General features: G+C 40.3%; 1 protein-coding gene across 1 annotated transcript in view; it reads right to left on the reverse strand.

Moving 5' to 3' along the window:
* abce1 (ATP-binding cassette, sub-family E (OABP), member 1) overlaps window positions 1-20,377 on the reverse strand; it is a 74,641-nt gene extending 54,264 nt beyond the window's left edge. The window contains exons 1-11 of the mRNA XM_085806416.1: window positions 20,250-20,377; window positions 18,404-18,569; window positions 17,098-17,183; window positions 16,881-16,978; window positions 16,446-16,563; window positions 13,655-13,792; window positions 10,974-11,043; window positions 10,171-10,267; window positions 9,977-10,066; window positions 5,138-5,259; window positions 4,421-4,545 (exon numbers count right to left, since the gene is read on the reverse strand). Of these exons, the coding sequence (XP_085662542.1) occupies window positions 4,421-4,545; window positions 5,138-5,259; window positions 9,977-10,066; window positions 10,171-10,267; window positions 10,974-11,043; window positions 13,655-13,792; window positions 16,446-16,563; window positions 16,881-16,978; window positions 17,098-17,183; window positions 18,404-18,506 (1,047 nt within the window). The 5' untranslated portion in view covers window positions 18,507-18,569; window positions 20,250-20,377. The remainder of the gene's footprint in view (window positions 1-4,420; window positions 4,546-5,137; window positions 5,260-9,976; window positions 10,067-10,170; window positions 10,268-10,973; window positions 11,044-13,654; window positions 13,793-16,445; window positions 16,564-16,880; window positions 16,979-17,097; window positions 17,184-18,403; window positions 18,570-20,249) is intronic.
* Window positions 20,378-21,343: the final 966 nt, after the last annotated feature.

Below are 21,343 nucleotides of genomic sequence, written 5' to 3' on the forward strand. Positions count from 1 at the left end.
TAGTTGCCCCCATCAACTTCATTCCACTTCTAAAACATGCCGAACAAGTTGGTGAAGGTATTTCGTGAACGCTATGACGCTACGGCTAATGGCCCCCTTGTGGCGGCGACAGGAATAGCGCTCCATCATGAACTGCCACCTCCCACGGATTTTGCCCGATTGACTTCATATTCGCTACAGATCATCAGGAGACCGAGCTGGTCAAACACTATTAAAAGCTTTTCTCTACGTCAAACGGCGTGGCTGCTAGGGGGCGACAAAGTTGGTCAACTGCTCGTTTAGTCGCCATGCTATTACGTTTGCCTTCCACGCCCACATACTTGGTCGTAGTCACTTCAAAATTTCAGTACATGATCAGGGGCCCGCCCTCTACGCCTCCATTTGATCGTACACTAGCTCGCTCAAGACGCCCCCTTGTGGACACAGGAAATGTCGCGTTTTGCATCGACATTGTCCGATCGGCTCGAAACTTCACGTGTGTGATGAGGTCACGACCCCGAACACAACGGCCCACATCCCGTTACCGCCCCCTGGTGGACGAACCGTAAACCTGCCGTAACTCCATCGTACGTTGTCCGTTTTGCTCGAAACGTCACGTGTTCGACGAGGGGACCGCCCTCGACGCAGCCGCCCACGTCCGGTCGCGCGCGGGGGTTTTCGAAGAGCGGCCCGGGGGTAGCGGGGACGCCGAGTGGCGTGGAGCGAGGGCCCGTCATAGCCGCTTGCGGCTTTAATTATTATTATTATTATTATTATTATTCTTCCGCGCGTTTGAACGCGATTTCGACCCCTTTCCCAAGCCGAGAAACGGATGAAACTTTCGACGCAGGGGGGGAAGCCCGAAAATTGCGATTCAGTGGTGGTCTCGCATGTGGGCGTGGCCAAATGGCACCACAGCGCCCCCTAGACCGCGCATAGGGAATGAGGGTCTGCGACACCGATTTGTCCGAAACTTGGTAAACATATTCATCAACCCGAGATCTTCAAAAAATTTCATAAAATGACATACCCTAAAACCAACAGGAAGTCGGCCATTTTGCTTCAAAGTTGGTTTACGCAAAACGAACTCCTCCGAGGGGTTACGCCCGATCGGCTCCAAATTGGGTCCAGAACATCGCCAGACCTAGCTGAGCTTATCTTGTGCTCCGCAGGTCTGTAGCTCAAAGCGCTTGGCCTCTGGCGTGCCCCGAAGTTTGGCGACTGTTTCGGTGCTCGCCATGTAAATACGAACTGCTCTCATGCCCTCATACTTGATCGTAGACGCTTCAAACTTGGTGCAAAAATCTATGGCGAGACCCTGAACGATCCGACATATTATTTGCGTACGTCGCTCATAGCGCCCCCCGGTGGTAACAGGAAACGTACAAAAATTCGTTAAAAATACGTAGTTGACCAAATCGACTTTGTTACACTTCTAGTACATGCAGACCCGGATGGTGAAGCTACATCATGAACGCTTTGACCCTACGAGCAACGGCATCCGTGTGCCGCCGCGGCGAATGTGTATCATCCCAATTTAAATTTCGTTTGCCAATTACGCGCACATACTTCGTCGTAGCCACTTGAAATTCAAAGGACATGACGTTGGCTCCTCCCTGAACATTTTGATGTATCGACTTCCTGCCTGGCTCATAGCGCCCCCCGGTGGTAACAGGAAGTACGCAAAAATTCGTTAAAAATCCATACTTCACTCGATCGACTTCATTCCACTTCTAATACATGCAGAACCAGTTGCTGAAGCTACATTATGAACGCTGTGAAGATACGACGAACGGCGTCCGTGTGCCGCCGCGGCGACTGACGATTTTTTATCGTACAATTACGTTTGCCTTTTTCGTGGCTTTAACGAAGTCGTGTCCTCACGAAATTTCATACACAGGTCAAGAATGGCGAGCTCTTTCAGCGGATAGAGTCGTTTCCCATGGGCGTGGCTAAATGCCTCAATAGCGCCCCCTTGAAGTTTTTCCGAAATTCTCCATAGACAAATTTCGCTTACTTTGTCGTACACATACGAAACTCGACACACGCGTGTATCATACCCAAACATACAAAAAATTGAATTGGAGCCACGCCCTAAACCCAACAGGAAGTCGGCCATTTTGGTTAGCATTTCTTTGACGCAAAACGAACTCCTCCGAGGGAGTTCGCCCGATTCACTTCAAATTGGGCACGGAACATCTCCAGACTAAGCTGATTACGGCTTGTGCTCCGCAGGTGTGTAGGTCAAAGGGCGTGGCTGCTAGGGCACGGCCAAGTTCCCGAATTCAGCTAAATAGGTTTAAATGCTATCACGCCCACAGATTTGATCGCAGCGGCTTCAAACTTGGTGCACATGATGAGGGCGTGACCCTGAACGATCCGACATATTATTTTCCTACGTCACTCATAGCGCCCCCCGGTGGTAACAGGAAGTGCGCTAAAATTAATTAAAAATACATAGTTGACCCCATCAACTTCATTCCACTTCTAAAACATGCCGAACAAGTTGGTGAAGGTATTTCGTGAACGCTATGACGCTACGGCTAATGGCCCCCTTGTGGCGGCGACAGGAATAGCGCTCCATCGTGAACTGCCACCTCCCACGGATTTTGCCCGATTGACTTCATATTCGCTACAGATCATCAGGAGACCGAGCTGGTCAAACACTATTAAAAGCTTTTCTCTACGTGAAACGGCGTGGCTGCTAGGGGGCGACAAAGTTGGTCAACTGCTCGTTTAGTCGCCATGCTATTACGTTTGCCTTCCACGCCCACATACTTGGTCGTAGTCACTTCAAAATTTCAGTACATGATCAGGGGCCCGCCCTCTACGCCTCCATTTGATCGTACGCTAGCTCGCTCAATACGCCCCCTTGTGGACACAGGAAAAGTCGCGTTTTGCATCGACATTGTCCGATCAGCTCGAAACTTCACATGTGTGATGAGGTCACGACCCCGTACGCAACGGCCCACATCCCGTTACCGCCCCCTGGTGGACGAACCGTAAACCTGCCGTAACTCCATCGTACGTTGTCCGTTTTGCTCGAAACGTCACGTGTTCGACGAGGGGACCGCCCTCGACGCAGCCGCCCACGTCCGGTTGCGCGCGGGGGTTTTCGAAGAGCGGCCCGGGGGTAGCGGGGACGCCGAGTGGCGTGGAGCGAGGGCCCGTCATAGCCGCTTGCGGCTTTAATTTGTATTGTTATTGTCATTTTTGTTTCCTTTTCATTATTGTTTTTGTTTCCTTTTACATTGTCCCCCTGTCTGCTTTGTCCACCTCTATCTCTCTGTATAATGCATAATGTTAATATATGCTATGTTATGTGCTTAAATAATTATGATATGCTTACAATAAAGCAAAACAAAACAAAAAAATGTTCCTGTTTCCTACATAATCACATGATAAACTCAACAACAGATGAAGATGCAACAAGAAAAAGGAACAGAAGAAGAGAAGAGAGATGAAGACAGGAAGTGCCTCCACTTCCGTTTCACCAGCAAGTCCTCTTATATTGGAAACTTTTGTACAATCATAATTTCACTCCGCACAACACACCAATATGTAACAATAGATACATTACAGTTATCGTTGTATAAAAAGGACTGGATGGACAGAGGTATTTGGTCCTTAATTCATTTGACTGACGAAGATGGGCGTGTGATGACATATGAACATTTTTGTCTTAAATATGATCTAGCAGTTGATCGTAATTCTTTTGCTTCCATAATGAGAGCCATCCCTGAGCCTACTTTAAATTTAATCCAAGGGATTGTTTCGAACTCAACTCACATTTCTTCTAATCTTCCACATCTCCTAGTTGGAAACTGTGATTTCAAGAGTATTAAAATTCCTAACAAATCACACACTCTTTACTGTCTTTTTGAAACTCCATTAAACAAGTCTTCCCCAAAGATATCATATATTCTTTACGCACTAAATACTTAAAATTTCCCATAAATCCAAAAGCGAAAGAAATCCATTTTAAAATTTTAAATGGTGTGTATCCATCTGGTGAACTTCTACGACAGAGATTTGGTTTTGAAACAAACAAATGTGAATTTTGTGATGATATTGAAACCTCTGATTTTCAATGTATGTTTTCTGAAGCACTCTGGACCGATATGCACGACTGGCTGCACACAAAGATCCGGCTTGAACCGTTTTCTCTCATTATATATGGAGTCGTTATGGACAATAATGAATGGAAAATTGGAAATGGAAAAATTTTTACATACACAAGTGTAAATACATGAAAGTGAAACCCAGGTTCTATGTGTTTCATAACGAGTTTCTCTCTTTCACCAAAGCCCTTAACATAATGAAAAGTAAATATGCAATGAAACTTTTCAGTTTATTTGAAAAATATGCTCTGCGACAAAAGCCCTAGCTAAAGTTGTTTACTTTATTTTATTATATTTCAGCTAGTGGTAGAAGAACAGACCTGGTAGTGCCTGAGTCTCTTCACTTCCTCCTCGTTCGCCGTCTCCGCGACCTTGAAGACCAGCGAAGTCTCACGAAACCTGAGGTTCTCCGTGGGAACATAACCGTCCAGGAAGATGTTGATGCCTGAAGAAGAGGAGGAGGAGGAGGAGAGGGGGTTATTGATCGATCAGACCTATTGATGACTGATAAAAACTATTAAAGGGATAGTTCAATGTTTTGGCAAATTGGCCCATTGCCATAATAATCCCTATAGTCATAGCAGTAGGTTCGTTACCTTTAATTGTCGGTGCAAGCTGTTTTTAGAACGGCGGAGCAGAGCCGCGAGCTGCTCAGAGCTACGCTATGGAGGATAATGGGATTTCAAACTCATCAAACTCATCAAATACACAATCCAACAACTCCACAACGCTCTGGTGGACAAGTTGTGAGCTGCACATTCACCACGCTATGAGATAATAACACAACGTTACCAGACAGAGTTGTTTTAGAGGGAAATACAGAGACTGCTTGATGAAAAACTGTCACTGAGGGCAACACGCATCAGCGGTTTTACATGAATTTACCTCTAAAACAACTCTGACTGGTAACGTTGTGTTATTATCTCATAGCGTGGTGAATGTGCAGGTCACAACTTGTCCACCAGAGCGTTTTGGAGTTGTTGGATGAACTATCCCTTTAATCTGTATCCGTGTGTGTGTGTGTGTGTGTGCGTTACCCTCTCGGACGCTGAAGGGCATGGTGACGACGCCGTACGCCGAGGGAACTCCGTACAGACAGCAGATGAAGTCAGACAGGTAGTCGAGGACGCTCAGGTCGTGTTCCACCACGATGATGTACCTGAAGTAATCGAGTACAAATACTGCAGGATTACTGCTGACAGGAAGTGATGTCACAGTACTAACATTTACTTTAGTAGTAGTAGCAGTAGTTCACAATTTTTCCCCTCATAAAACCCTCCTATGGAATAACAAAGATATCACAGTAAAAAACAAATCTATCTATCTTCCTTCCTGACATACAAAGGGCATATCTTTTATTATTGACTTATTTGATAAACATGGTAACCTCCTTTCTTATAATGATTTTCTTAGAACCTTTGAATTTCCTATTAGATTTAAAGAATTTAGTCTTGTATGTCAGGCGATTCCTTCTGGTATCATACAGTTGATGAAATGTCACCTTTCATACAGCACAAATGGAAGAATTGACCCTAAACTAATTATTGATGGTCGCCCTCTCCTGGATAAAAAATGTAATAATAAATTCATACGTAACGCCATCCATGTTAAAAATAAGTGTTCTCCAAGAGGGAAATTCTTCTGGGATGAGTTAATTTATGACGTTAAATGGAAAAAAGCATGGTTACTGCCTTACAAGTTTTGCATCTCTAATAAGGTCAAAGAAATACATCTTAAAATCTTACACAAAATTTACCCTTGTAATGCATTCCTATCTAAGTTTATGGATGTGAACAGTAAATGTGTCTTCTGTGATGTAGAGGAATCTATCGCTCATGTATTTTACGAATGTTGTGTCGTGCATGATTTTTGGATTGACCTGAGAAATCATTTTTCTAACTTTCTTAGTGTCTCATACCTGTTCACCAAAAGAGATGTTCTTTGTTATTTTTCTCATAACAACAAGTCTGTTGAATTCATTACCAATTACTTAATTCTCTCCTGTAAATTCTTTATACACAAACACAGATTTCTCAAAACTAAACCGAAGTTTAAGGTGTTTCTACTTGAATTCAACTTTCATCTTAAGTCTCTCAGAATTATAAATGACAAAAAAAATGATCTATTTCTGCAGTATTACGACAGCCTGATGAATGTCTAATCTTAATATTATTTCTAATGACTTTATGGATTTTTGATAATTATAATCTTTGTGTACTTTGTATTCTATGCGTGACCAATGTATGTACCCTTTTTCTTTTTCTTTTTTTTTAATTTGTTTCTCTCCTCTTCTAATTGTTAATGTTTTGTTTTGTTTTTTATTACCGTATCGCCTGACTTTTACCTTGTTCCATATCTATTTTTTGTCTAAAAACGATATTGTACCAGAGACGTTCTAATATGATTGTACTCTACTTGCTTGTCAATAAATAAAAAAAAAAAAAAAAAAAAAAAGTAGTAGCAGTAGTACTTTAAACAGAGGAGTAGTGTAGTGAGTGTGTAGTATTATAGACGAGTGGCAACCCTTACTGCTATAGGACATTATCACGGCATTAATCAACACTATTAATGTGTAAAATAAAAATAAATACAGTTCTACAAATTATACACAAGTATCTATTAATATAGGACCAATTATTATCAATCCTGCAGGTGAATGTTTGAAATGTGTCGTCTATACCGGGGGTCACTCTGGGCTCCACATTCTCCCATGGTCATTAAGTCACAACCCATTTTTATAGAATTCAAACCAAGATTTTTTTTTTAAGCCTTTAAAAACTCATTTCAGAGCACATGAATGAAACTGAGGAGGACCATGACAACTGCATGTACGGAAATGAATAAAAAAATATCAAACTGCACAAAATGGAGACCAACAAAATGATATATTTGTCTTCTAATGCATCTCTGCATCCAGAGCATATTCACAAAAGTGAATAAATATCAAATTGCACAAAATAAAGACCCACAAAACAGAACAAGATTCACTGCATTCAGGCCACATTAATAAGAAACTGATATCTTTGCATTCAGAGCAAATGGAGCAAATAATAAGAAACTGAGGAGGACCATTACAACTGCATGTGTTCACGTGACGCGTGTGCCTTTCAAAATAAGTTATTTTTCAAAATAAAATACATGTCCAACATCAGATGTGCATTAAATATTATTTACTTTTTTGACCAGCTGTCCGCGACCCATCCAGAACGGGTCCGCGACCCACTTTTGGGTCCCGACCCACCAGTTGAGAACCACTGGTCTATACCAAATGTTTCCTACAACTTCATTGTTATGTTACCTAATTTAAGGCGAGACAGCACCCAGAAAACGCAATTTTCCCTTCTTTTTTCTTCTTGTTTCAGTGTGACCGCAGCATGAACCAGCCTGTTGCTCACTGATTCAGAGATGACTGGGATGAATGAGGTCTTTAGTTTCTCTTCCCCCGTCAGATTAAGACTTAGTGCCATGAACGGACACCGCCTTGCCCAATGACAGGGGACCGTCTTCCCTTCTTTTTTTTGGTCGATTTTGAGATATTTCGCTTCCTAAACATGTCTTCTTTCAAACTAGTGGCAATAAAACACCAATAACACACAATTAGTTGTTTATTTTACTTCATTTTGCCTGATTGCGTCTGTAAATTCCTCTTAAATTGGCCAAAAGTTAGTACTACTTTGGCACAGCTGTACAGTTTCAAATAAAAATGTATTGGATTTTACAATACAGAACTTTCAGGCCGTTTTCTCAAAAATGAGTTTTTCTTACACACCAAGATATAAAACTCCCATTTCCCTCGTAGCTACACTCACCAAACTTTCCACATGTCTTCCTCTCTATTTCCTGTAGTAGTGTAGTGAGTGTGTAGTATTACTGTGTAATAGTACTCTCTTGTAGTACTATAGTAGTAGTATTATAGTCAGGGCTGTACAGTGAGGCCTCAGGAGGACAAAGTTCTCCATTCACAAAAAGCCTGTGATGAAGGTTGAGTGTAGCCATATGCATCCTTCAATAAGACTAACTTGTCTATATTAAAAAACTGCTTCAAGAGACATGCCTTACCAATGATAATTATAGTTTTTATTAACAATTTCTCTTCCTGCTCCTATCTTAATTTGTTGAGGTATATCAGTGAACTCTACATTTCATTGTGCATATATTATTATTGCTGAAGGCTATCTGTCTTTATACCAATGGTCTGTATTTCATCGTTTCTCCTGAAGCCTTGTTGCTCTCTGACACATTTTAGCTCGGACAATATGGCCACTACAGAAGCCTGCAGAGTTAAAATAGAAAGGTAATGAACACAGCTGTTAACATTGATTTCCATTCCTCTGGGAGCTTCTGATTTAAAAGTTGGACATTGACTTATTTCTAATGTCTCTTAGTAACAAAGCACTGAGTGTCAGTCTATGTGCCAGTGCTATGTGCTCAAAAAGTTAACGTACAGCCCTGATTATAGTAGTACTCTAGTAGTAGTAGTAGTGATGGGCAATCGAGGCTTCAACACCTTTTTCGAGTAATGATTCATTCACTCGAGGCTTCACTGACACAGTTGCTGCAGTACGACATCTAGTGTTCAATAAAATGAAGTGCAATTGAGACGTGTCATTCATTGGTTCATTGATTGTCTGAGATTTGATCCGCCATGCTCACTCTTTTCAACTAACATGGTTGTATGGTTTCAAGCTGACACAATAAATATGAAAATTATAAAATTGACATGAAGTTACTCTGTTTCTCATTTGGCATTATCTGATTGTGATAGGCTTTCCTTATAGGCTACTTAGCCTGATATATTAGCCTCTGCTGTGAATCACATTCTCATCTGAAACAAGTCTAAACAGTTTATGGCTTAAACCAGTGGTTCCCAAAGTGTGGTACGCGTACCCCTACGTGAGCGCATTGCAGGGGGTACGTAGAAACATTAATTAATTTATTACCAAGATGATAAGTAGATATTCCAAGTCACTTCATAAGCCCATTACTGAAATGGTACGTGCGCCACAACTAGTTCCCCCCAGAAGACAACAACCTGTAGCACAGCTTTGTATAGTTGTCAAAAGTATCGATGCAAAACGGCGCATCTGGATACATTACTAACTTCTAAAGTATCGATATTAACAGCGCGCCCCCACAGCAGGCAGAGCAGAGGAGAGAAGAGGAGAGCAGTCGTCCTCCTCTCTTTTTCTCCGCTGTCTGCCTGCACGTGTGTGTGTTGTGAGAGAGGAGGGAGGGGGGAGCCCCGCCCGCTGGAATTGCACAACTCTTAGTTAGCTTTTCATTTAATTAAAAAAACAAAAACAAACATCTGTTATAAGTCCCTTTGATTATAATAAAAATAAAATAATGGAACAATAATAAGCTAGGAGGCACTGCTGCTGTATTGAATATGATGTCATATTCAATATTTTTCTGGGTATTGGAATTGAGTTTGAAATTTTAGTTTGTGACAGTCCTACAACTCTGTGAAGACACATTTGACCACAACAGCCAGAAACAACTAAAATGCAGGAGAATAGTGTAAAATGTCTTTGTACAAATTGAAGAGAGAAATGGAAATGATTTTCGTTTCTTAATCAGTTGTGTTAAGTTATGACCACTTTTGGAGAATCATCAACACGTATGAGGGAGGGGGTACTTGTGGTATGGCAAAACGGCTCAGGGGGTACGCAAGACAAAAAAGTTTGGGAACCACTGATCTAGGAGCTTCTGATTAAAAAGTTGGACATATTTCTAATGTCTGTTAGTAACAAAGCACTGAGTGTCAGTCTATGTGCCAGTGTTATGTGCTCAAAAAGACAACATACAGCCCTGATTGTAGTAGTACTCTAGTAGTAGTAGTAGTAGTATTACAGTAGAGTGTGTAGTATTTGTACCTGTCGGGGGTGATGAGGGAGCGGATGGTGATGGCCGCCTTCAGCCTCTGTTTCACATCCAGGTAACTGGACGGTTCATCGAACATAAAACTGAAACAGTAGAAACAGTAAAGACACAGTGAGTCACAGTCGAGTCATTGATCATTGGTTATTGATCGCTGATCGGTGTCGTCATGGTGTCGTTGTGTCCTCACATGTCGGCCCTCTGGATGCAGACGACGGCGCAGGCGAACCTCTGCAGCTCTCCTCCGGACAGATCCTCCACGTTCCTCTCGCGCAGGTGAGTCAGATCTGCCCGGCAACAGCGGCGCAGAAAAACAACCAATCACAGTGAAGATCAGGTTCACGTTTAAAAACATTATTTCTGGGCTTTTGTGGTGAGTTTTTCTACCATGTTAATTTGATCGATCTGATTAATTAAACATCTATAAGTGTTTTTAATCAATTAACTATTGTTTTTATGTGTGTGTTTTCTATTTTATTTTATTCTATTCAATACACACACCCAAAGAAATGAGAAATGAGAAATAAACTAAACTAAACTAAACATCCATTTACACAATTTAATTGATAAATAGGGGTTATCATTTTAAATAATCATACAGAGGTTTTTAATGGTTTGTAAATTTCTAATGTTTTTACAACTTTTAATGTTTGAAAGTTTCTATTTTTAACTCCTGAATCCTTCATCTTTTTAAGAACCATCCACATTTGTGAAAGTAGTTTTATATTTCCTGTACAAAATCAAAACAATTTCTTGCACTTTTCTCCTCATATAGGAGAATTATATCTTTTTCTATTATTATTTTTAGCTTTATACCAGAAGTAAAAGTTTTAAACAAATGTCCAATTTATTAAAATGAAAATTCATAAAAAAGTGACAAATATTTTCCTCCTCCTGCTTTTACAGAAACATTTGGAGACGTCCTGATTAACAAGGTCAATTAAATGTATAATTTTAAATGTAAAAGTGTGTGTGTGTGTGTGTGTGTGTTACCTAGCTGGGCACAGACGATGTCCTGTGTGTCTGTGTCGTCCTTCCTGCTCAGGATGGCCCCTACCGACCCCTGCAGGCCGAGGAGAGCAGTTACAACCGGTGCTGCGTCACAGCTGCAGCAGATGTTCATATTCACACACTCACACACACACTCAGGGATTTCACCGTTACAGATCGTCTTGGTACAATTATTGTCAGAGAAATAATCTTGATTATTCTGCATTAATTCATTAATTTCACAACACTATGAATGTGTAAAAATCTAATATAGTCAAACTACATTACTAAAAGTATCTATTCATATAGGACCAGTTATTATTAATCCTGCAGGAGAATGTTTGAAATATTAAAGTCATTAATGTGTCGTCTATACCAAATGTTTCCTACCACTTCATTGTTACATTATTACCTAATTTAAGGCGAGACAGCACCCAGAAAACGCAATTTTTCCTTCTTTTTCCTTCTTGTTTCAGTGTGACCACAGCATGAACCAGCCTGTTGCTCACTGATTCAGAGATGACTGGGATGAATGAGGTCTTTAGTTTCTCTCCCCCCGTCAGATTAAGACTTAGTGCCATGAACGGACACCGCCTTGCCCAATGACAGGGGACCACTTTCCCTTCTTTTTGGTCGATTTTGAGATATTTCACTTCCTAAACATGTCTTCTTTCAAACTAGTGGCAATAAAACGTCAATAACACACAATTGGTTGTTTAATCTATTTCATTTTGCCTGATTGTGTCTGTAAATTCCTCTTAAATTGGCCAAAAGTTAGTACTTTGGCACAGCTGTACAGTTTCAAATAAAAATGTATTGGATTTTACAATACAGAACTTTCAGGCCGTTTTCTCAAAAATGAGTTTTTCTTACACACCAAGATATAAAACTCCCATTTCCCTAGTAGCTACACTCACCAAACCTTCCACATGTCTTCCTATCTATATCCTGCTTCTTTTTACAGAAGGGTTTGTTGATATATCATTCATAGCCGGGTTTAAAGTACGTTTTATACCAAAAACATGGCGAAAATTTATTTCTTTTTTATGACTGTAGACGGTATTTCATAAAGTATAGGCCAGGGGTATTCAATTAAAATTCATTGAGGTCCAGTTACTAAATTTTCATCCAAGTGAAAGGTCCGAATCTTATAAAGTCCAAATGGTGTCTTATAGCCTAAATAAAATCAACGTGCAAGTGTATTTTCATATCTATTGTCAATTTTCAAACATTTAACATAGTGCACTTGTATAGTAAACAACTAGCTTTTTTTTTTTTTTTACCATGAATAAAAGTAGCCCCCAGGCAAATTAATTTAAGGCCTGTAGGCTATTTCAATTAAAAAGAACAAGACAGAATAAATAAGGGGTTTTCCCTGTTTGTTTTTTTGTTTGTTTTGTGCTCGTTTTTTCTTTCTTTTTTTGAGGCCAAGGTGTCAAAAGCATCTTGATAGCTGCACTGCCATTGCATTGTCCCCCTCCATTAAATATGGAGGGAGGCTGAAAATCACAGGATATGTCTGTTCTGTTCTGTTCTGGTGATACAAGTCAGTAGTCCTGAAATAGGTGTTTCTCTTCTATAACACACATTCTACATCTCGGAGGCGACGTCTTTCTGCATACGGGCTTCCTGCTCCTTTCAAACGGGGCAGAGCTCCGCGTGAAAAAGTTTACAGACCGAGGGAGAACCGGGGTCTGACACAACACCGGCGGAGAAGCAGGAAACAAGCACGTGCACCGAATACGCACCGCTACGGCGTCGCTTTCGGTTGTGAGCGCACATTAAAGTAATGGGTTTGTGCGCGCAAGAGACCCACATCTGAACTGCCCGCACGCACGCGCGCGCACACACACAGACACACACACGCTTAAACCAAGGCGGCGGTGGCCACAAACGCCCGGTGGCTCGCCCATCAACTTTTTTTTTTATTTTGGAGCAAGGCTGCACTCCGTCTCCTTTCGCGTTCCCTCTCGGACGCACTGGCCGCGCAGGGTAAACAAACGATCTGATTGGCTCAATGAGTGAAGCTGCCGTATTGACCTATAGCTGAGCCCGCTGTCCCGTCGGAAAAAAATGCTCCAGGAAAATGTTAACTTATTAGAGATTGGTCTCGGGTCCGGATCGAACCATCACTCGGTCCGGGTCCGGACCGAGGTCCGCCATTTGGTGATGCCTGGTATAGGCTGATAAGAGGACGTAACCACAATCTCTTCTGTAAAAAGCTTCTTGTGGCATGTTTCAACAAAATGAAACCAAGCTTTTGAATCTGGCATCATCCAATGTTGGCGATTCTGTTCTTGGCGATATATATATATGCAGATTACTGCATATTTAATGAGTTAGTGCCTCATTTGCATATATAAACATAAAATTCAGAAAACTTGCAATACATTTTTTCTTAGTTTGTATGTACATAACAAACTGGGAAAGTTTCATAGTGATATCTGTTCTTTTTTTTTTTTGCCTATTCAACCTGTGCATTTGTTCATTCATACCAGACGTGTTTCCTCCTTTAGCTGCTACTTGTTTTACAGTGTAACTTTGTTTTCATTCATGCAAGTTGCATCGATCTGCAGTTCTGACATAATCTTTTAGTTATTTAGGAACCTTTACAATTGATTGATTAAATAATTGAACAAACAGGAAGTGGCGGTGACATCCCTGAAGGTTTTCTCCTGCGTTACCTTGACGGTCTTTGGGATCTGGTCGACGTACTGCGGCTTGACGATGGCCCGCAGGTCGTCCTCCAGGATTTTGGTGAAGTAGTTCTGCAGCTCCGACCCTCGGAAGTAGGTCAGGATCTCCTGCCAGTCTGGAGGATTCTGGGTAAATAAATAAAAAACACATTTACAGTTTACAACACAGATTAATGAGAAAACATGTAGGAATGAATGTTATTGATAGTAGTGTTATATTATTGTACTGATTCACAGCAGAAGTCTGGATCTTTTAACATGTTGATTGTAAATATAAAGAGAACGTGTTCATTCTAATGATGGACGATCACATTATTCAAGAATAAAGATGATTCAAGTCATAAAAACAGACTTAAGCCCTATTCACACGGGATTAGTTTTACCTGGGGACCTCAGGTAATTTGTAATAATTGCGGAGGACGTCTGTGATCTTAATCCCGTGCGAATGCGCCATGTCAGTAATTTGTAAAGTAAAAATTCCCCCGCAAATTATCTACTACAGTATATTTCACCAAAGACCGACGTCCCGTGGTAAAACTAGTCCCGTGCGAATCTGCATCTCAGTAATTGAGGGGCATTTTTTGTTTTTCTTCTACTTCTTCCCCGGTTGAAACCATACTGTACGGGTTGAAACATGGAGGCAAATTATGAGCGGCAATTTTGAAGGCGTTTTAGGTGCAAATACAGTCTTGTCTCGGTGCTGGAGACCCATTTGTAGAAAACAGCTCAGATCCATAAAAAGAGCAAAATTTAGGAGGATATTGAGGTGGATGACATGCGGCTTTCAACTGGCTTAATACAAATGCCATGACGGCCCGTTACTGCAACAACAACTGCACTGTTGCGAAGACACGTTGCTGCTTTGACATTTTATTTACATTTGCTTCACACATGGATGTGACAGCACCGAATTTACGGCGTGCACAGCTTTGCCGTCATATCGGAGCCTTAATGTCAGTAAATTCGAGTAAAATACAGACTTCACTTAAAAGAAACACAGACGTGGGGGGGGGGGGGGGGGGGGGGGGGGGTTTTTTACAAATTACCAGACGTCCCCAGGTAACACTAATCCCGTGCGAATAGGGCTTTTAACTTTATATTATTACATTAAAACTGATGTTTTTCCTCATGGGACATGGTCTGCCGTTGTAACAAGCTGATAAATCACAATATATTATTATTATTATAATAATCAGGATAATATTGTATCATGAAGTCTCTGGTGATTCAGGTAGGACTGTTTTATTTTTAAGTTCCCACAACAGGAAGTGGACGTGTAGGTAATAATGACGGAGCTGAGAGGACGACAGCAAAACAAGACAGATGATCATTTTCCTTCTTTTTCCTTCTTGTTTCATGTGACCGCAGCATGAACCAGCCTGTTGCTCACTGATTCAGAGATGACTGGGATGAATGAGGTCTTTAGTTTCTCTCCCCCCGTCAGATTAAGACTTAGTGCCATGAATGGACACCGCCTTGCCCAATGACAGGGGACCACTTTCCCTTTTTATTGGGTCGATTTTGAGACATTTTGCTTCCTAAACATGTCTTCTTAAAAACTAGTGGCAATAAAACATCAATAACACACAATTAGTTGTTTATTTTACTTCATTTTGCCTGATTGCGTCCGTAAATTCCTCATAAATTCGCCAAACATGAAATACCTAAATATCATTTATTCACTTTCAGTCGAAGCCGTTTGTGTTTTTGATTCATTTTTTGAGGCTTTTGTGAGTTTTTCTTTTACTTTAATTTGATAACGCAGACAAATGATTAATCAAATATCTAATAAATATATTTTCTATCGATCAACTGATGAGTCATGTTTGTGTCAGAAAAGACAAAAAAGACAAAAAACCGTCTCTCAGTCTGTATCTGATGTTTGTTCTCAGAGCGGCTCCTCCCTCACGTTTATCTCCTCAGCACAGACACACACACCTGACTCTAACATGACTGTGTGTGTGTTTCCCCCAAAAGGGATACGCCAACTTTTTTTTTCTTCATGCCGAGTCCGTGACCAGCAGATAGACACCATCCTTTCGACTGTGCGTGCAGTAACAATGGAGATAGAGCCGTATCGCCCGTGATTAGCTTAGCTCAAACGCTGGAAGTGTATGGGTAGTGTTAGCCTGCCTCCACCTAAAGTCACCAGAGACACTCTTCAGCAACTCTAAACGGAAACCAGCGGGCCGATCTTATGTCTCAGAGCTGACAAAACTCTCCGGTAAAGCATCTTGAGCGGTCAAACGCCGGTAACGGGACCAGATCGGTCAAAACGGAGGGTTCAAGCAAAGACGGTTTATTTTGGTTCAAGCTAGCTACATCAAGGGTAGGTTAGCTTCCTATTTCAAAGTAAAAGCACTTCTGTATGTAAAGGGCAACGGGTGTTTTATTTTGTGAAAGTAATCGGAAGTGCGTTGGTCACAACGGCTAGCTTGAGTAGCGCAGAATTCGTCCCAACAAAATTGTAAACAGCTGGTATTTAGACAAATTAACGACACACTGCTGATCTAAACGGCTACTTTCTCACCTAAAAATGTTTGAAAAGTTGATAAAGTGATATATTGACAGAGTTTAGAGCTAAAATGAAATCAGCTTCTGACACTTCCAGCGTTTGAGCTAAGCTAATTACGGCGATACGGCTCCATCTCCCTCGTTACTGCACGCACAGTCAAAAGGCTGGTGTCTATCTGCTGGTCATGGACTCGGAATTGAGGCAAGACACGTAAAAAAAATGTTGGCGTATCCCTTTAATGTGTGTTGACGTGTTGGGACTCACATCGTACTTCCCCAGGTTGGGTTTCTGTTTTCCAGCCAGGATCTTCAGTGCTGTGGACTTCCCGATACCGTTGGTCCCGACCAAACCCAGAACCTCACCGGGCCGAGGGATGGGCAGCCTGCACACACACACACACACATTAAAACACACAATAACACACACACACACACACACACACAAGATATAATTGTCAGATACATCAGATATTACTTTCCTGTTAAATTATAAAACATTAGAAATAACTTCTCTCTCTCTTTCATAAGATGGAGTATTTGAGCCACATTTAGAAAATAAATCGTGAATAAAGTCGTTATTTTACGAGAAAAAAACTCACAAATTTATGAAAAAAGTTATAATATCACAAGAATAAAGTTATCATCGTCATAGTTTTACAAGAACACAAAAATGCATCAGTGCTGCGGTCGTCGTGGTTACCTGTGCAGTTTGAAGGAGTTGGCGCAGTATCTGTGTGTGGTCTCCTTCTCCAGGTTGCTGGGCAGGTTGACGATCGACAACGCTCCGAAAGGACATTTCTATGACAACGATGACAAAACACACACACGGAGGTCAGATCATGTTATTGATTATTTATCTATTATTATTACTATTATTACTATTAATATTATCATTATTAGGGTTATAATAATCTCACCTTGATGCAGATACCACAGCCTATACACAGAGACTCTGAGATCCAGGCGATCTTACTCTGTGGCGTCACCTCGATACACAGCTTACCTGCACACACACACACACACACACACACACACACACGTTTCAATACAAAACGCAAAAGTAAGAACAACAAGAAACAGTGTGTATATGTATGTGGGGTGAAACTGGAACCGTCTAAGGCCACGTCCAAACATGGAGCTTTTCAAAATAAAATACCAAAACAGAGGGGGAAAAACTGAAGCACTTACTTTGTTTTATTTTTATTTATCTTATTTCATTGTCTCTTTTCTTTTAACAATGAAATGACAGGGAATTAATGAAGTGGGACTATGAAACTGCACAAAAAGTTTTGTTTTTTTATTTAAAGGGACAACGAGGAGTTTCTATTCGGTTATAAAAAAATCTCACGTTAATGTGGATGAATCTACGCTACCCACACTTGTTAATGGGCCCATTTTCGATAAATGTATCGTCGAAATGACTCGGCGAGTCATGAGAATAACGCAGCTGAATCGCCGTTTATGGTCGGAACTACGACGGTATGTGATCGTCTTCGAACCTTTAATTCTTGATGGATGAAAACATGAGTCTGTCTTGCACCGGTCAAAGAATTTCACGGTGCACGGAGGCTCATAAATGTAGTGTGGAAACGCTTCGCTTTTCCAAAACTCCTCGTTGTCCCTTTAATATAAAGAACATCTATTGTAAGGAAACACTTATTATAAGACTTACTTACTTACTAACTTATAAGAATGTGTATGTTTGAGCTGAGAAATACACTCCTATTTTCCACCATAATCGCACATTTTTGTCAAATTGTGCAGCACTAAAAAGCGGTGGGATTCACTAAGACAGTTTCTTCTCACTCCTTTCTGAATATGTGTGATAAAGCTTTTGGGTAACACTTTATAATAGGTTAAGTCCACACTATTACGCATTAGTTAAGCATGAATAAATACTGAATTCATCATTTATAATGCATGAATACTCATTAGTATGTAGTTTAGAAATACAGATAGTGTTGATCTATGATGAGTAAAACATTTTAAACTGTTATAAACTACATACTAATGAGTATTCATGTGTTATACATGATAAATTCACAGTATTTAATGCTCAATAGTGTGTACTTAGTATAAAATGTTACCAGCTTTTGTGGGGTTTTTTGGTTCTTCAACTTGTTTATGTTATTTAAATATGAAAGAACAAACTGAAATTGTAACTTATTTTGTTTTACATGTTTAAAAAGGAATAAATAAATAAAAAAAACGAGAAGAACTCACCCATCCGGACCACGGGGCAGCTCTTCTTACACTCCTGACGGCATTTCTTAGGTTTACACTTGTCATGGTTGACGATGGCGATCCTGGTGTTTTTATCGGCCATGACGACGGCAGCGGCGATGGCGGCGATGGAGGGCTGGAATGACGGACGTTAGCACCTGTGGAGCTGAAGACAAGAACAAAACAAAACAAAACGGATGATTATTTCCCATGATGGAGGATGAAGAAACCGTAGCGTCATCATCATCCAGGTGTGTGTGAGGCGTTCAGGGACCGGGGGAAACAGCGATGCACATGATGAACTCTGCTGAAGCAACACATTCAATTCTGAACAACAAACCATTTAGCTGTGTAACAATGGAGCTGCCATACGACCACGTACAGCGACCCTGAACCGCAGCGACTGGAACTAAAACATCTGAAATATTATAAAAATGTTTAATCAGTTTAAATTTAGATGCTGGTTTTAATTAATTAGGTTTAATTTCACTGGTATTTAAAGGTTTAAAGAGTGAGTCCACTTTAACCTTTTATCATAGGGATCAACCGATGTGTTTATTTCAGGCCAGATACTAATTATTAGTAATTAACGAAACCGATAACTGATATTTAGAGCTGATAATGGTGTTAAAATTTTGAATAACGCTCCTGGGATTAGATTTAATACAGTTTAAACTGTTTTTGTACACTGAAAATATGTGATAAACAAAAAAAAATGTTGAATTTTTGCAGATAACTGGTTTATCCCGGCTTTATAGAGGATATAAGAAGAGTTATTATTATATGTATTTATTTTCTTTTGGTCTTTATACTGCAAATCAAAGAATTAAAGGAACAGTTATCAATACATAAAACTTTTCTTTTCACAGTATTGTACATTATTATTGTATGTTGAATGTCTTCAGGAGGACAAATTGACAAGTCCTTAAGGTTTTCTGTTTTGTTTTATTTCTCCTGTCACATTTGTTATAGGCTATGTATGTTGTTGTTTCTTGTTCTACTACTTCATTGTGCTGGTTTATTTGATTTTATTTCAATTAGCGTCCTCAAATAACATGAATTAACGTTACACCCAAAAAAAAAAAAAAAAACCAGTCCAGTTTTTTTCCGAAGGCGTAAAGAGTGAGTCACCAGAGTCACCAAAAAAAAAAAAAAATCTGCTTTTGTTGTTTCCTCGCGTCTCTGAACGCACCTGCGTAGTTCAAGGCCTCAGTGGTTTCCTGCTGCTCAACTCGGCCTGCGTTCAACCACATTAAAGAGACACACGTGTGATGTGGTGAATAAAAATTATAGATTATAACTTTAATTAGTTTGTATTTCTTTTCTCTCTCCTCCTACAAATAAGGAAGAGCAACGTGAGGACGGGCGGTGCCAGCAGGAATCGGACCTGGACCTGGATCTCTCCTCAGATAACCCACTCATATCATGAGCCGAAGTCATAAACGCATCCTAATGAATAATAAAAACACGTATTTATTTTTTTATTTTTTTACACATTTAGTTTTATCACAGAGTAGGAAAAGATGCAATAAAGGAGATTTCTGACGCCATTCAAAAGGAAACGTCCTCCTCCTCCTCTTTGGGCCTTTTATTTTAGACATTTACCAAGAAACTACAGTAGTTAAATAACAACTAACCTTTTAATAAACAGTCAAATGTGTTTAAAAGCTGATTAAAAATGAATAAACGCACCGTTAAATCCGCTGTAACGGTGCGGCTAGCGGTTAGCTTAGCATCAGAGGAGGCCCCGACACTTTGACAGCTGCTGCTTCGCTTCGTCTCTACGTGTCTCTATCAACGGCCGGGAAAAGAGGTCGATTCCCGGCCTCAGCTGTCGGTAACTCACCCCCCTCCGCTCCCGTCCCCGCGATGTGGAAGAAAAAAGGACGATAAACGACGTTTTAGAGACAAATAATCCGCTCTGAAACTTCTTTTTTTCCAGCAACGTGTTCGTCTCCCTGGAAGCCGGCTGGAGGAAAAGATGGCGGGAGCGACGCAACGACGTACGCGACCACGCAGCACGATGACGCGGTGACGTCGTATAGGCGCGACGCGACCCCGAGGTTGCCAAATATGATGAACTCTGTTGCAATCAGGTTGCAATTTAATTCTTTGTCTAGCAAAATGAAGAATAGAGTTATGAAGTCATCCCCCAAATTTATTGTCTTCATGTATGAATTTAAATTGTACATGAAATCACTAAAACTTGTGACAGAGATAAAGGCACAGAAACTATATGATAATTTAAAGAATTTTCCCACTGAAATGAATAACTAAAATTGATTTGAATCCCCCTTATGAAATCAATGCTTATTCAATTTTATATTTAATTTATTTTTGACTATTTTATTTTCATTTTCATTTTCATTTTATTTCAACTGCTCTAAATGTATTCTATTGAAGCACTAATGTGTATGTTCCTATTGTGAGTTAACTTGCACTAATGTTGAATGATGTTCATCTGGCATTCCCTTGACACTTATGGTATGAAAAATGCCAGTATTGTTTATTTTTGTACTTTTTCAATAAAAAATTTGAGAAAAAAGTCTGTGGTTTCCCTTGTTGGTCAAGTTGTTACTTGCTTTTCTTTCTTGATAACAGTTTGATGACAGAGAAACTGAGTGAAAATATTTGGGATTTTTCAGTTTTTCTGTTCAAAGTGAAGCTGAATTTTAAACATTGATAGAAAAGTTTGAGCAACAACAACCCAAAAACAAACCCAGAACCACACAGTTCAGTTTGTGTTTTCTCTATAATAAAAAGTGATAAAAAGTGAGTTTCCATTGATTGATGTCAATTCTTCCTGATGGAGGAAGATGAAGGTGCTGGATAAACTTTATCGGCGTTGCCTTGGGTATCTTTCCCTTCATCAACTGTAATTGATTCACATATTGTAATATTATCATGAATCTAATACCGTATATCATGTTTGTATCTATT

The sequence above is a fragment of the Trachurus japonicus genome, chromosome 18 (genome assembly GCF_045865225.1).
Source record: "Trachurus japonicus isolate A0001 chromosome 18, Traja_1.0".
Lineage (NCBI taxonomy): Eukaryota > Metazoa > Chordata > Actinopteri > Carangiformes > Carangidae > Trachurus > Trachurus japonicus.